Raw genomic sequence first — 14,352 nt, forward strand, 5'->3', positions numbered from 1 at the left:
TCTGCTGCAGAGTTTCCCTTTAATTTTACTGTGACTTTAGATATTTTCTTACTTTGATTCCCACCAGCTTTCCCCCTCATTCTTGCCCAAATCTCCTGCACACTATATTGCCCTTCCTATGTAGCTTCTTTCCTTTCATCTCTATGTTTAGACCAAGGTCTTGAACAATATTCCCTAAAAAAATCATAAAAGACTTCCCTTTGACACTTCTCTGTAGCCTCTAGAAGTCAATCAACAAAGTAAGTACATTAGGAATCTAAGTTCTCTAAGAGGATTTGAACCTTTTGCTCTAATGTCATTAGAGGAAGTATAGGCCATTTATCAAGGCATGGAATAATCAATTTTAGCCTAAACTGGAGCACATAAGGACATTGAAGGAGAATATGTACAAGAGCGTCTACTGACTGGAGAGGGCAGGGACATAACAACACAGGACAAGAAGAGAACAAATGAGTGTAATCTCTGGCATAAATCAGCCTGGCCACATGTTTTTTGCTTTGCTTTGTTTTTTGCATTACAAAGGAAGAAAAAAAAAAGATCCTCCATCTTGAGATTTACAAGAGATAACTTCTGTTCACAAAGCTGGAGCCAGGGAGCCTTGAAAGAGTCCCTGAGGATTAGGCTTATCAAGTACCTTCAGGGGCCTCAAAATTAAAGGCTTGTACCTCAACACAGGCTTCTCTTGAGCTAAGACCTAATTCATAACAATGGGCAGACGATGAAATGTACGTGGGGGCCCTCTGATTGTGTGAAGGAGCAAGGACTGTACTATACTTATCAAATCATCTACAGCAGAAATTCAAATAGTGACACTATACAAAAGTTGTGAAATCACCATTGAGTTAATAGACTCTAAAAGCAGCTGGAATATAATGTACCCCGTTAGAAAAAAAGAAATGCAAAATTGCTTTCATAGTAGCCATAGACTTCTGAGTGACCAACAGACATCTCCAGGACAAGCTAAAATGAATTAAGACACTCAAGTACCTAAAAGAGGAAACCTGTGAGATCTTCTGTCCATCCATGTCTCTCTTTTGGTTGAAGATCCAAGCACAAACTTAATAATTTTAGTTTGCAAACAGTAAGTATGGCTTTTCAAAGCCTAAAGAAAACCAACTTGGTTTTGGGGAAGTAACACTGAATAATCTGTGTAAAGTAAAAGAGGGACTAAACAATAGTTTAGGCAAATAAAGGAAGGGATTGAGGAAAACCCGCCCCCAAACACCTGGAAAATCAGTCAAATGCAAAATAACAAAATATGGTGCTAAAAGGCACCCCTGTCCAACCCTATGAACAATGGTAAAGGAAGTTAGGGTTGCCAGGTCTGTGTTGGAAAATACCTGGAGACTTTGGGGGTGGATCCTGGAGAGGGTGGGGTTTTGGGAGGGGAGGCCCTCAGCAGAGTGCAATGCCATAGAGTCCACCCTTCAAAGCAGCCATTTTCTCCAGAGGAGCTGATCTCTACCAGTTGGAGATCAGTTGTAAAAGTGGGAGAACTCCAAGCCCCACCTGGAGGCTGGAAATCTTAAGAAGTACTTAAGTGATCCTCACTATTACACTGCACTTGAGCAGTAGACTCAGTATAGAATTTTTAATTAACCACAACAATCTCCTGTCAGTTGTGGTTTGCTTCAGTTTAGCCCATAGATGGGTTCTAGGTATGGAATCAAATGTGTAGGAAAAATCTATGAAGGCTGCATATAGAAAACCCTTCCTTGACATGACATACATACTAATCAAATGGAATAACACATGACTGTTATCAAGTGTACTCTGTCCCTAATAAAATCCCATCTCTTCTGGGCCAATGATCTTAGAATCAGACATCAAAGACTGAAGTCTGCTCAACAAAAATGCTGCATAAATCTTACCTACAACTGACAACAAATGAATGGGTCAAAAGTTCCTAGAATTGTCCTTATATCCAGCTTTATTATTGGAACAATTATACTAGCACACCATCCAGGGGGAATCACACCAGTGAATCTCAAACCATGTCCTTGTGTTTCCAAATTGACTTTTCTTCATGAAATTACATGATCTCCAGTATAATTTTTGGTGGTCATAGTGGCCAAAGGGAATACCAACCATAAAAGCTGGTCCAGCCCAGAGTTCTGTAATGATTGTACACCTGCTAAATGTCACTTCTGTGGTAGAAAATATGTATTTAAAAAGACAAATAAGGCATCTGCAATATGCCCAGAGCTAATTTTATAGCTCCATAAATATTCTCTTCCAATCTATTATACTATGAATCAAATGTGCTCATAGACAGGTAAAGTTATGACAATTATGGCGATATGATAGGTGGGATGTTTTCTAAAATGATTAACAATGCCATACCAAGCAAAGTTATAACCTTCTTAGCCCATTGACTTCAATGGGATATAGTTTGTTCAGGATTGCAGCATAAAACATAAAGTATGTTGGGTTGTTGAAGAATATTTGAAGTTGTAACACATGAAAGAGCTCACCAGAATCACCATTATGCTTGGTTTTTAGCACAGCTACTTTATTTTGCTCTGTGAAGTACCAACAATCACAGTTCAATTAATTCTGATTTCAGAGTTAAGTTTCATCTATAGCAATAAGAGCAAAATTTACATTAGGGATGATTTTGAATTTCTTGTCACTGATGCTTCAGTTCCAAAGCCTTGTTTTGCTTCTCAGCTGAAAAAGCATGAGAATCTGCAAATTGTACCATTTTCGGTTTTGTTTTCCTGTTTTTCTCTCTCAATTAAATGGACATGTTTATCAATTCTATTTTTAGCATATAAATGGTAATCAGGACCTTTTTTGAGCAGGAATGCACAGGAATGCAGTTCTGGCTGGCTTGGTGTTGGGGTATGTAGCCTAATATGCAAATGAGTTCCAAGTGCACAAAAATAATGGTGACACCAGGGGTGTGGCTTAATATGCAAATGAGTTCCTGCTGGGCTTTTTCTACAAAAAAGCCCTGATGGTAATTGACACATAAATCATGCACAGGACATTTAAAAAACAACTGCCTTGGGAACGTTATCAATACAAAATAGGTAGATTGAAAAGAAAAAAACAAACAAACCCTGCCATCTCCAACAAATGAAATAAAAAGAAATGAAGATGGAAAGCTGTTCATGTGACATCACTCATGAGCATAGGGTTGCAGTTGTCCACAGGTAGGATAATATTTAGCATTAACTCATTCTTTCTTTGGCCATTATGGAGATAAGCATAGGAACCTGTGAGGTCTTTTAGCTTGAGTGGAAATTAAAAGCTAAGGACATTATGGGCTGTAACTTACAGATGTTCCTACTATGACTTGGATCCTTCACTCCTGCTCTGTCACAGAAGGCAGCTCTGTTCGTAAAAGAGGAAGGGGGTAATATTTGCAGATCTTGCTCTCTCACTGTAATTTTCCACCTTAGAAGGGTGTATAAATTGAGGAGGGTGCTATTTTTACAATAAAACACATGTTTAATATATATGTCTCATTAATATTATTTTCTCATTTTACACATTATACATATACACATTAAGGTCTGCAGTAAAAGTCCTTACAGTAAAGAACAACACGCATAACAGAACTCAGTGGTACCAACAATATCCATACAAGATACAGAAATAGGCTGCATTCAATTAAGCAACAAACAATTCAAATACTCCAGTCACAGAAAGGTGTCAATAAATCTTCATACATAAGACCTTAATAATGCTAAAGGAGAAAGTCACAGTAAGTGAAGTTCAGCTGGATGCATTTCCTAGGTATATTCCATATTTCAGTCTCTTCTTCCAACTTTCTGAGCAGCTGTATATTAGGAACCAGATTTTTCAACATTTATCTTGGCAAAGTTCTGCTTCTATGCTGAATCCCAACATTTCCAAAATTTATCTTTTTAAAAAGTTTCAAATATTTTATTAATTGATAAAAGCATTTGCAAAATAAAAGCATAAATATCATAAAGTACATGTGAAACTCAATCAGAATAAAGCTAATAAATTAAATAAGCTAAAATACTATATTAATTAGAATCTCTATTGAATATTAAACATAAAACCAGCAGTGTGCTATAACATCATAAGGTGTTGTGGTCTTTGCTTATAAACTACAGACAAGCAAAAAGCATAATCTTGCTCCATCCCAAGCCTAGGAGATATAAACAAACAAACCAATGAATGAAAGGAAATGAAAAAGGAAGGAAGTTTATAAGAAAGCAGTGGACAGCAAATTATAAAGAGATAAAATGATGATGTGCTATATTGATTGATAATATGCTGTAGGTTGCAGTGTAATCCAAAAAGGGAAACCATTTCTCCGCAAAAGAGGTGGCTCTGGGGTAAGGAGGGTGCTAAACTGAGAGGTGTATGCATTATGTTCACACAAAGCAAGATGGGTGATCTGTTTATTAATGAATTTCCCAAACCAGTTAAGAAAGAAGAAGCCATATTGGGGTACATGAACCAGTTTGGTGTAGTGGTTGTGCGGATTCTTATCTGGAAGAACCGGGTTTGATTCCCCACTCCTCCACTTGTGGCTGCTGGAGTGGCCTTGGGTCAGCCACAGCTCTTGCAGAGTTGCCCTTGAAAGGGCAGCTTCTGTGAGAACTCTCTCAGCCTCACCCACCTTACAGGGTGTCTGTTGTGGGGGAGGAAGGTAAAGGAGATTGTGACCACTCTGAGATTTGGAGTGGAGAATGGGATATAAATCCAATATCATCATCATTATCATCATCAATCAATCTTCGTAGACTAATAGTTTTATCCATTGGCTGAATATGAACACAATAACTACAGTTTAGTTAGGTTTTGTTTCTTCACACAAGAGATAGCAGTTGTATACTATGCAATTTGGACAGTAATCCAAAGCAGGCCCAGTCATTAAGGAGCTTACTCTGAGGAAAGAAGTGTTCTTAGGGTTGCAACCTACATTGCTTTGAATCTCATTCATGTTAATGTGACCAATAGCCTAACCATATGCAGGATGGCAGCATGATTTATGCTTTTGAATCATCTAATTTTGTTTTATGATTTAATTTGTTTCAGCATTGAACTTCTGGCTCCTAAAAAACTGATAAACTGAACTACACTGGTGTCTCTACTTTCTGATAAACTATAATTGAGATTAATTATGAATGTGCTCAGCTGACCCAATGAATAAAAGTTCATTTTCACACATACTTGAGTACAAAAATTATAGACCATTTAAAATAGTGAACTAGGAAAATCTGAGTATGTAATACACAGAAATTAAGTCCTCACTATATATTTCCTAAGGGGGAAAATGACAATGAATACGACAGTAACAGAATTTATTCTCTTGGGCTTCTCTCAGAACCCAAGGGTGCAGACAATCCTTTTCCTCATTTTTCTCACCATTTACATCACAACCTGGCTGGGGAATCTGACAATCATCATGACTGTGATTTTCATGCCTCAGTTTCACACACCCATGTACTTTCTTTTGGCCAATCTGGCTGTCATAGATATCAGTGACTCTACAGTAACTGCAATCAAAATGCTGTGGGACCTCATCACCCATAGAAATACAATCTCCTACAACTGGTGCATTGTCCAGATTTTCTTCTTCCATTTTACTGGAGGAGCTGTGGTTTTTTTTTTAATAGTAATGGCTGTTGACAGATACATAGCAATCTACAAACCACTGCAATATTTGCTTACTATGCATCAAGGAGTATGTGTAAGTTTGGTGACAGGTGCTTGGCTGGGTGGCTTTGTCCACTCCATTGTACAAGTAGCATTAATACTTCAGCTGCCTTTCTGTGGACCCAATATATTGGACAATTTTTACTGTGATGTCCCACAGCTCATCAAACTGGCTTGTACAGATACATACATTACAGAGCTACTGATGGTTTCAAACAGTGGATTTCTTCTCACACTAATCTTTTGTGTCTTACTTGTATCATACAGTATAATTCTGATTAAGATCAGAGCACATGTGACAGAAGGGAAGCATAAAGCCCTGTCTACATGTGCTGCACAAATCATAGTTATGAGCTTAAATTTTGTTCCAGGAATGTTCATTTATGACCGTCCTTTCCAGGTATTTCCAGGAGACAAAATAGCCTCTGTGTGCTATACTCTTATCACTCCAATGTTAAATCCAATGATCTTTACTCTGAGAAACAGAGAAATGAAAGATATCACTAGAAAATTGATTAGAAAACTGATGTCATTCACAATAAAAGAATCTAAATAATGGATTTGCTTCAGCTGGTGTTTTTGCTAAATCTTGCAAATTTCCAGGCCTCAGATTCAGCAGGAGTTCACAGGAGTACAGCTCCTGAACCTTTCTGAGCATTTCCCCTCCTCCTCCCTACTTTGTCCATTGAATAGTGAGTGCAGCTGTATAACAATCCCCGGATGAGCTCCTCCACCTATTTTTCCTATAAAGTGACCCCTGCCAATTTCTCTTTTAGATTTTATTTTTATATGTCCCATGATGGCCCCACCCTCTACCCCATCCTTTTTGGTAGCCAAAGATGACTTTTTGCGACCATGGAAATGTTTAGAAAGAATGGCATGGAATCTGAACTGACAAAAAAGCTCTTGCTGAGTGCACTTCTCCCTTCTTTCAAAACCCCACATGATCTGTGGATACAATCCAAATTTTAATTGTAGGTGGTATTGGCCACACTATGATTCTTTCCCTCCTAGTCTGTGTTGTTATCATAGAGACTAACAATGGAGCATTGGCACCATTTTTTCCTCCACTCTTGATAAATATTCTAATGGCAGTAGAAGACATCTCTACGTTGCTTTTGTAGATCTTACCTCACCTTTTGATTCCATTGAGAGTTCAAGGCTTTGGTCTAAAGCTGCTAAAACAAATATTGATAGATGACATCTTAGAATTTTGAGGGAGTTACAGTCAGAGTTAAAGTTGATTTATATGGATCTCTTATGGATCCTATTCCCTTAAGAAAGGGTGTTAAGCAAGGTTGCCTTGCTGGGTCCTTTTTTGTTCAACTTCTATATTAATGATTTTGTGCAGGCTATGAATTCTCAGAATTTCTTCTTCCCTTTATTGCCTGGTTGAAAAATCTCTGAACTTCTATATGCAGATGACATGGCAATTATGTCATCTACTCAAATAGGCCTTAGAAGGATGTTAGTGCACCTGGCAGACTACTGTAAAAGAAAAGAATTAACTACAGTAAAACAAAAATATTATTTTTTTGGCAAAAACAGCCCTAAGCATAGATGGTCTGTTAATGCTCATGTAATACAGCAGTGCCCCTTTAATATATATATATATATTAGTTAATTCTTCTCTATTACAGTAGTCTGCCAGATGCATTAACATCCTTCTAAGACCTATTTGAGTAAATGACACACACACATATATGTATATATATCAAGAGCCTCGTGGCGCAGAGTGGTAAAGCTGCAGTACTGCAGTCAAAGCCCTCTGCTCACTACCTGTGTTCGATCCCAGCGGAAGCTGGTTCAGGTAGCTGGCTCCAAGTTGACTCAGCCTTCCATCCTTCCGAGGTCAGTAAAATGAGTACCCAGCTTGCTGGGGGGAAAGTGTAGATGACTGGGGAAGGCAATGGCAAACCACCCTGTAAAAAAGTCTGCTGTGAAAACGTTGTGAAAGCAACGTCACCCCAGAGTCGAAAATGACCGGTGCTTGCACAGGGGACTACCTTTACCTTTATATATATATATATATATATATATATATATATATATATATAAAGGAACATCTTAATGCCACATTTTTAACTGGGTGCCACACTATGGGACATTATAGAATTTTTCTTTTCAAAGAGTGGACAGTTAATTCTACCATCTCTAAAGGTCTTTATTTACAACATAAATTAGTGGTCTAAGGCACTATCTCCCATTTTGCAATTATATTCTCTGCCCTCTTTAGAGACAGTAAAACACTAGGATCAAGTCAATTTGTGTGACTGGATCTTCAATAAAAATGCTTTATGAAATATTAATCTGGTTTGCCAATCTAAATTTTCTCTTTGGTACCTGCGGTTTTAGAAAAAAAATACATCCCCCCCCCCCCACTACTAAGCAGATTTTTCTAATGCTCCTTTAAGGAAGGCATTTACCCAAGCATGTTTTCAAACTATGCCATCTTCTTATCTTTAGGGAAGATTTCAAAAAATACCTGTGGCTCAGTGCTTTTGCTATTGTAGTCTTAATCAGGTAAAAGATAATGTTCATTGTATTTTACATTGTCCTTACTATGAAGCTCTCCGAAATAAATTGTTGAATCAATTTCTTATAAATTTTCATGGCTCAGAGGAGAAATGTATTACATTTTTATTGGCCGATGCTATTTCTGACATGGTCTTTAAAGTGGCTACTTTTATCTTTCTATCACCAAATATAAGGGGGAAAATAACATACAAGAATTATAGCCAAATTATGTATTCTGTTTTCTTTTCTTTTTAAGTTATTTCTGTATTCATTGCAATTATATATGTTTTAAATTTTGCCTACTGTGTGTTAAGTTGATATGTTTTAACTTTTTTGTCCAGATGCATTTTGCCAACTAAGTAGTTCTCTGTTGGTTTGTTATGGCCTAAGGCTTTAACAATAAATATTTTGACTTGGCACTCTAGATAAATCTATTTGCAAGGGAGGGCTTCTTGCACTCTTGGCTGACACCCATGCCTTGCAACTTTTTAGTTTCCATAGACATGCAAAGCTGAATTGTTTCAGCTGGTCTTTGGAGGGTAACCACATATTTGGGCTGTTTAAATAGTGGTATGCTGATAGCCATGTATTTTAATATTTTAATGGTAATATGTTCTGTTTGTAATTTGTTTTATGTTGTTTTCACCTTATTGGTTTTAATGTGTAAGTCACCATGAGACATTTGGTTGAGTGGTGACTAGAAATCTAATAAATAAGTAAACAAATAATATGGTTTAGGTCCATGCATGTCCAATGACGTTCAACATAGGATGTTTAGCAGTCATTGGGGTCCCCTCCATCTTTTTTTCACCAGCAGAAAAGCAGGTTAGCTAAATCCAGAGTCATTTGAGCCAACGAACAGTGAAGTGATTTAATTCAAATCAGTATGATTATTGTGCTTACTTTTGCAAAACGGAATCTAACATTTCACATTAAATATATTATTTGAAACAAAGTCAGAATGAAAGGAAGACCAAATATAGCAATGGCACTTTTAGAATAGTTTTATTTTCGTGAAGTTTTTAGAAATCAGTAATCAATTACGGAATTTGTTGGTGATTAGTTGAATTTCTTTTAAAAACTGAACAACTACAGGTCCAGCCATTAAGGATGTTACCCAGCTAAATTCAAATACCTGTAATTGGCATATAGACACAGAATTTAAATGTCTATTTTTTTTTCAGCTGACTCTGAGAAATGGTATACATAGAACTGGAGCCAGTCAAGTTTTTTTGCTCAGTCTAACCAAACTCTCCTTATCATAGTCCCATCCTACATGGCTTTTTCATCCAGGCCCTATTATTCCCATTATAGACCATTTGGTGATCAAAAAACATATCTCCTACTCTTTTTTTTCATCTTCAGAAAAACTGATCGGATCCAATCTATAGGTTTAGCATACCACCTTCATAATGGATGATACAGCACATAAAATATTACAAAAAAGTCATATTCTGGATAACACAAAGCACATTTTAAATGTAAAGCAAAACACACTGTTAGAGCCTTGAATGGTTTCTCTAAAAAGACAAACTGCATCCCTAACAAGAACTTAGGAATTACATATATATTTTTTTCCTATTGACACAATTCACAACTTAATTAGCTCTACTAGTACATGATTCCCATTATTTTATCTTCACAATGACTTGGAGAAGAAGCTAGAGTTAGCCCAAAATTACTTGTTATGGTCTATTGCTTAGTGGAAATTTGAACCTTTTTCATCTGTTAGTTCCATGTTTAACCCACTACACCATATTCCTATTGAAATCACACACACACACACAATCAGAAGTATAATTTTGCTCAGTATGCTGACTTATGCCCAAGGTGTGTCCTCTGCAGAGGAAGGTAATGGGAAACCACACCTGCTTCACACTTGCCTTAAAAGCTCCTTGCTGGGTTCACCACAATCTACCATAACTTGATGGCACTTTGCACATGCACACATGGTCTTTTTCAGGTATTGGATTGGTATAGTATAGCCCAGTCTCATCAGTACTCTGAAGCTAAACATGGTCAATTTATGAACTGGAGTCTATCAAGGGACATTTTGCAGAGGAAAACAATGGCAAACCACCTCTGCTTTTCACTTGCCTTGAAAACCCTACGTGGTTGTCATAATTTGGCTGTAACTTGATGGCACTTTACATACAGTTGGCCTTCTTGAGGATAGTTCTCAAGGAATCCTTTACTCTCTCATTTCTGAGACTATATATGAAAGGATTTAGCATAGGAGTCATCATTGTATTCAACACAGTGCCTACTTTGTTGAAATCCAGAACATTCCCTTTGGTAGGACGGACATAGATGAAGATAGAACTCCCATAATACATTGTAACCACAGTCATATGAGATATGCAAGTTGAGAAGGCCTTCTTTCGCCCTGTTGCTGATGGTATCCTCAAGACAGCGATAACAATATAAATATAGGACACAACTGTTATAAGAAGTGAGCCCAAGAGCAGTACGCAAGAGGTCCCAAAATCAACCAGTTCAGCCAGTGATGTGTCAGCACAGACAAGTTTGAGCAATGGAGCACTGTCACAGAAGAAGTGATCAACGATGTTTGGGCCACAGAATGGCAGGCTAGCTGTCACAACACTGGGAACTAGAATGATCAAAAAGCCACCAGTCCATGACCCCAAGAGGAGCTGGAAACAGACCTTGCTGCTCATGATGGATGCATAATGTAATGAGTAACATATTGCCAGATAGCGGTCAAAGGACATAACAGCCAGGATGAAGAATTCGGTGGAACCCATAAGGAAATAGAAGAATGACTGTGTCAGGCAGCCCACAAATGAAATGGTCTTCTTCCCTGTGATAAAATTTGCAAGCATCTTAGGCATGACAGTGGAAGTGATCATGAGTTCCAGGAATGAGAGGTTACTCAAGAAAAAATACATGGGTGATTGGAGGTGGTGGTCGGTTAGTACTAATGCAATTATTATGCCATTACCTAAGATTGTTAGCATGTATACAAAGAAGAAGGTGATGAAGAGCAGAATTTCTAGGGAGTGTGTGCTCTGAAATCCCAGAAGGATGAATTCAGTCACAATTGTTTTATTACCTTCTTCCATATTTTAGTGCATCATATTTCCTAAAGGAGAGGGGAAGGAATGGGTCTGGGAAAGGAGAATAAAAACAACTTATTCAGAAAGTGTAAAGAACCAGCATTTATTGGACATTGTCTGTATCCATTCTTCTAACATTAGACGTTCCTGTGGTGGACTGGAAGAAGGCTCCACTATTAGAAGAATGGAACTTTTGGATCCAACACCTTATTCAAGAGACCCAGTTTGGTGTTGTGGTTAAATGTACTGACTCTTATCTGGGAGAACCGGGTTTGATTCCTCATGCCACTTGCAGCTGCTGGAATGGACTTGGGTTAGCCATAGCTCTTGCAGGGTTGTCCTTGAAAAGGCAGATTCTGTGAGAGCTCTCTCAGCCCCACCTGCCTCACATGGTGTTTGTTGTGGGGGAGGAAGGTAAAGGAGATTGTGACTGCTCTAATACTCTGCGATTCAAAGTGAAGGGCAGGATATAAATCCAATGTTGTCATCGTCATCATCATCATCATCATCACTGATTGGTACTGTTATGTGTGGGGATTCTGCCTGCCTGCCTGCCTGCCTGCCTGCCTGCCTGTCTGTCTGTCTGTCTGTCTGTCTGTCTGTCTGTCTGTCTGTCTGTCTGTCTGTCTGTCTGTCTGTCTATCTATCTATCTATCTATCTATCTATCTATCTATCTATCTATCTATCTATCTATCTATCTATCTATCTATCTATCTATCTATTACATGCTCAGAGATTCTCCATGTAGAAGAATAATGGCAATGTTTTTTTTCGTGGATTGTCTTATTTCAAGGTGAATATGAGTTTGCATCTTAGAATGCTTTCTCCAAATAAAAGTTCCCCTGCACCTGAAAACCCCCCAGCATACTCCAGATAAAAGAGTTAGATTAATCCTTCTCTCCAAGACTCTACTATAGAAAACATCATTTGTGTATGTGTGAGTGCATGTGTTTTGCAGCAATGAAACATTCCTTCATGCAATTCTTTAGTTGTAACCTTTGTTGCAACCTCAAATATTGTCTGCCTAGTCTCAGCCAGAGCCAGGGCATTCCAGGTGTTTGTCTCAGAATAGTTAAAATCTGCAGCTCTCAGGATTAAGCCTTTAGATGCCCCTTAAATCTGACATTTAATATCATGGCCTTCTAAAAAACCAGAAAAGAGGATGTTTCTCAGTGCAAATATTTTATGTATCAAAAATGAAAACAATGATGTAGCCCACCTGAAGATGCTCTTCTTCTTTCTTGATATCCAAAGACATATGTGGAGTCTTTAACATAATACTGGGATCAGTGATTCTTTCAGGTAGTGGGATCTTTCAGGTAGTGGAATTTATCATCTATTTCCTTTAAAAAAAACCCAATTATTTCTTTAAAAATTGACTTTTTTGATGAAGATTATTACTGCTATACTTGAATTTAAAAAAAAAAAAGTCTGTCATGTCATTTAAAGATTTGTCCCAGGTACTGCAAGCAGGTATGGGAATACTTTTTCCTTTTTCTTCTACATAAGAAAATAAAATAAAAATAAAATAAAAAGAACTCTGTTAAAATAAAAAGAACTCTGCAGTGCTGCCACATGTCTTAATTTGAAATCAACAGTGTTGATAAATCCAAACTATTTGTGAATTATAATTTCTTAAGGGCACCCAAGGGTGTTTCCTGAAAACATCCAACCATCCTTTGAGGATCAATTAAAGTTTTACTGGCCATAATTTGGAAAATGAGAAAATTGCAAAATGTTCAATCATTATTATTACTCTGTTCCATTGAATAAAACAACACAGAATGTTGTTATTTTGCTGTCAGTGTTTTTATTGTGGGAGAAGGTGTGGCTTAGTGGCAAAGCACATGCTGTTTATGATGGTGAACCTGTCAAGCATGAGATCTCAAAATAACCAGTCCTTGAATATTGAAACAAAGTTTGGTTTATTGATAATCCATGTGGCTCTTTCGAGCTGGGATTGGAAATGATACTCTGTAACACTAGAATACATGCTTTAAGATGGCACATCAAAGGTTCTATAAACAATTCTACATTCACGTGTGAAATTCACACACTGGGTTGCTTATCAATATTGTGGCTAGCACATCCTGGGTTCAGGCCTGACTGACCTGAGAACAAGTCCCAAGAGGTCTTATCTTCAAAGAGGACATCCCTGTATTTGTTAGTAAAAGCGAAAGAAGAAAGATGGGGGTTGCTACTTTGATGTGCCTGGGTTTAATTCAGGGTTAGTAACAATTCTATATTCTGAATACTATGACAGAGGATAGAGATACAATGCTTGACATACTGCCCCTCTAAGCTCTTGCTCGGGGTTTGTCTGGGTGCAGTAGGTAAAATCTTTTGAGGAGGATCGGGGCCTTGAGGTCGGATGCTTTCACCCATTCATCACAACTGGGGGGGAATACTTCCAGCGCACTAGGAAGTACAAGACCCCCCCTCTTTTCTCTCACATTCAATATCTGCTGCACCTCATGATGACTCTGACCCTTCACTTGAATAGGTTTGGGCTCCAGCGGGTGAGGATGCCAACTCGTAGCCCCTGGATCTCGTCGAAGTAGGCTGCAATGGAAAACAGCATGAATTTTACTAAACAGTTTTGGCAATTCTAACTCCACTGTCACTTTGTTTATTACTCTCTTTATTTTGAATGGTCCCAGGTATTTGTAAGTGAGTTTTCTGGATGTTTGTGGTAAGGGCAGGTTCTTCGTGGATAGGAACACAGTTTCTCCCACTTTAAAGTCCCATTCTGGAGTGTGCTTTTTGTCATAATGTGCTTTATAGTCTCGTTTAGCCACTTCCAGGTTTTCTTGAATTATGGCCCACCCCTTCCCCAGCCTCTCCCACCATTGCTGACAGGAGGAGGGGGTTTGTCTCCGCTGCCGCCGGGCAACAGTGGGAACGGCTTCCCCTCGTAGCCATTTACAATTTTAAAGGGGGATGCTTTAGTTGAGCTATGGAGGCTATTATTGTATCCATATTCTGCAAACGGCAGTAGCTGTACCCAATTAGTCTGTTGGTAGTTCACGTAGCACCGTAAATATTGCTCCAGAAGCGCGTTTACGCGTTCCGTCTGCCCGTCCGTCTGCGGGTGATAGGTGGAACTCAACCCCT

The 14,352-nt window shown here is 38.2% G+C and overlaps 2 protein-coding genes across 2 annotated transcripts; one reads left to right on the forward strand and one right to left on the reverse strand.

The window, feature by feature from the left end:
* Positions 1-5,260: 5,260 nt before the first annotated feature.
* On the forward strand, positions 5,261-6,199 carry LOC132583964 (olfactory receptor 4D1-like). The gene has a single exon (XM_060255723.1). It carries the CDS (start codon positions 5,261-5,263, stop codon positions 6,197-6,199), a length of 939 nt encoding a protein of 312 aa, XP_060111706.1.
* A 4,108-nt stretch (positions 6,200-10,307) lies between these two features.
* LOC132584051 (olfactory receptor 6E1-like) lies at positions 10,308-11,243 on the reverse strand. Its single transcript, XM_060255836.1, has one exon. It carries the CDS (start codon positions 11,241-11,243, stop codon positions 10,308-10,310), a length of 936 nt encoding a protein of 311 aa, XP_060111819.1.
* Positions 11,244-14,352: the final 3,109 nt, after the last annotated feature.

The sequence above is a fragment of the Heteronotia binoei genome, chromosome 15, assembly GCF_032191835.1.
Source record: "Heteronotia binoei isolate CCM8104 ecotype False Entrance Well chromosome 15, APGP_CSIRO_Hbin_v1, whole genome shotgun sequence".
Lineage (NCBI taxonomy): Eukaryota > Metazoa > Chordata > Lepidosauria > Squamata > Gekkonidae > Heteronotia > Heteronotia binoei.

Excerpts from the sequence above, each read along its gene's own strand:
- LOC132583964 (XM_060255723.1), top strand. The coding sequence starts at position 5,261 with ATGACAATGAATACGACAGTAACAGAATTTATTCTCTTGGGCTTCTCT.
- LOC132584051 (XM_060255836.1), bottom strand. The coding sequence starts at position 11,243 with ATGGAAGAAGGTAATAAAACAATTGTGACTGAATTCATCCTTCTGGGA.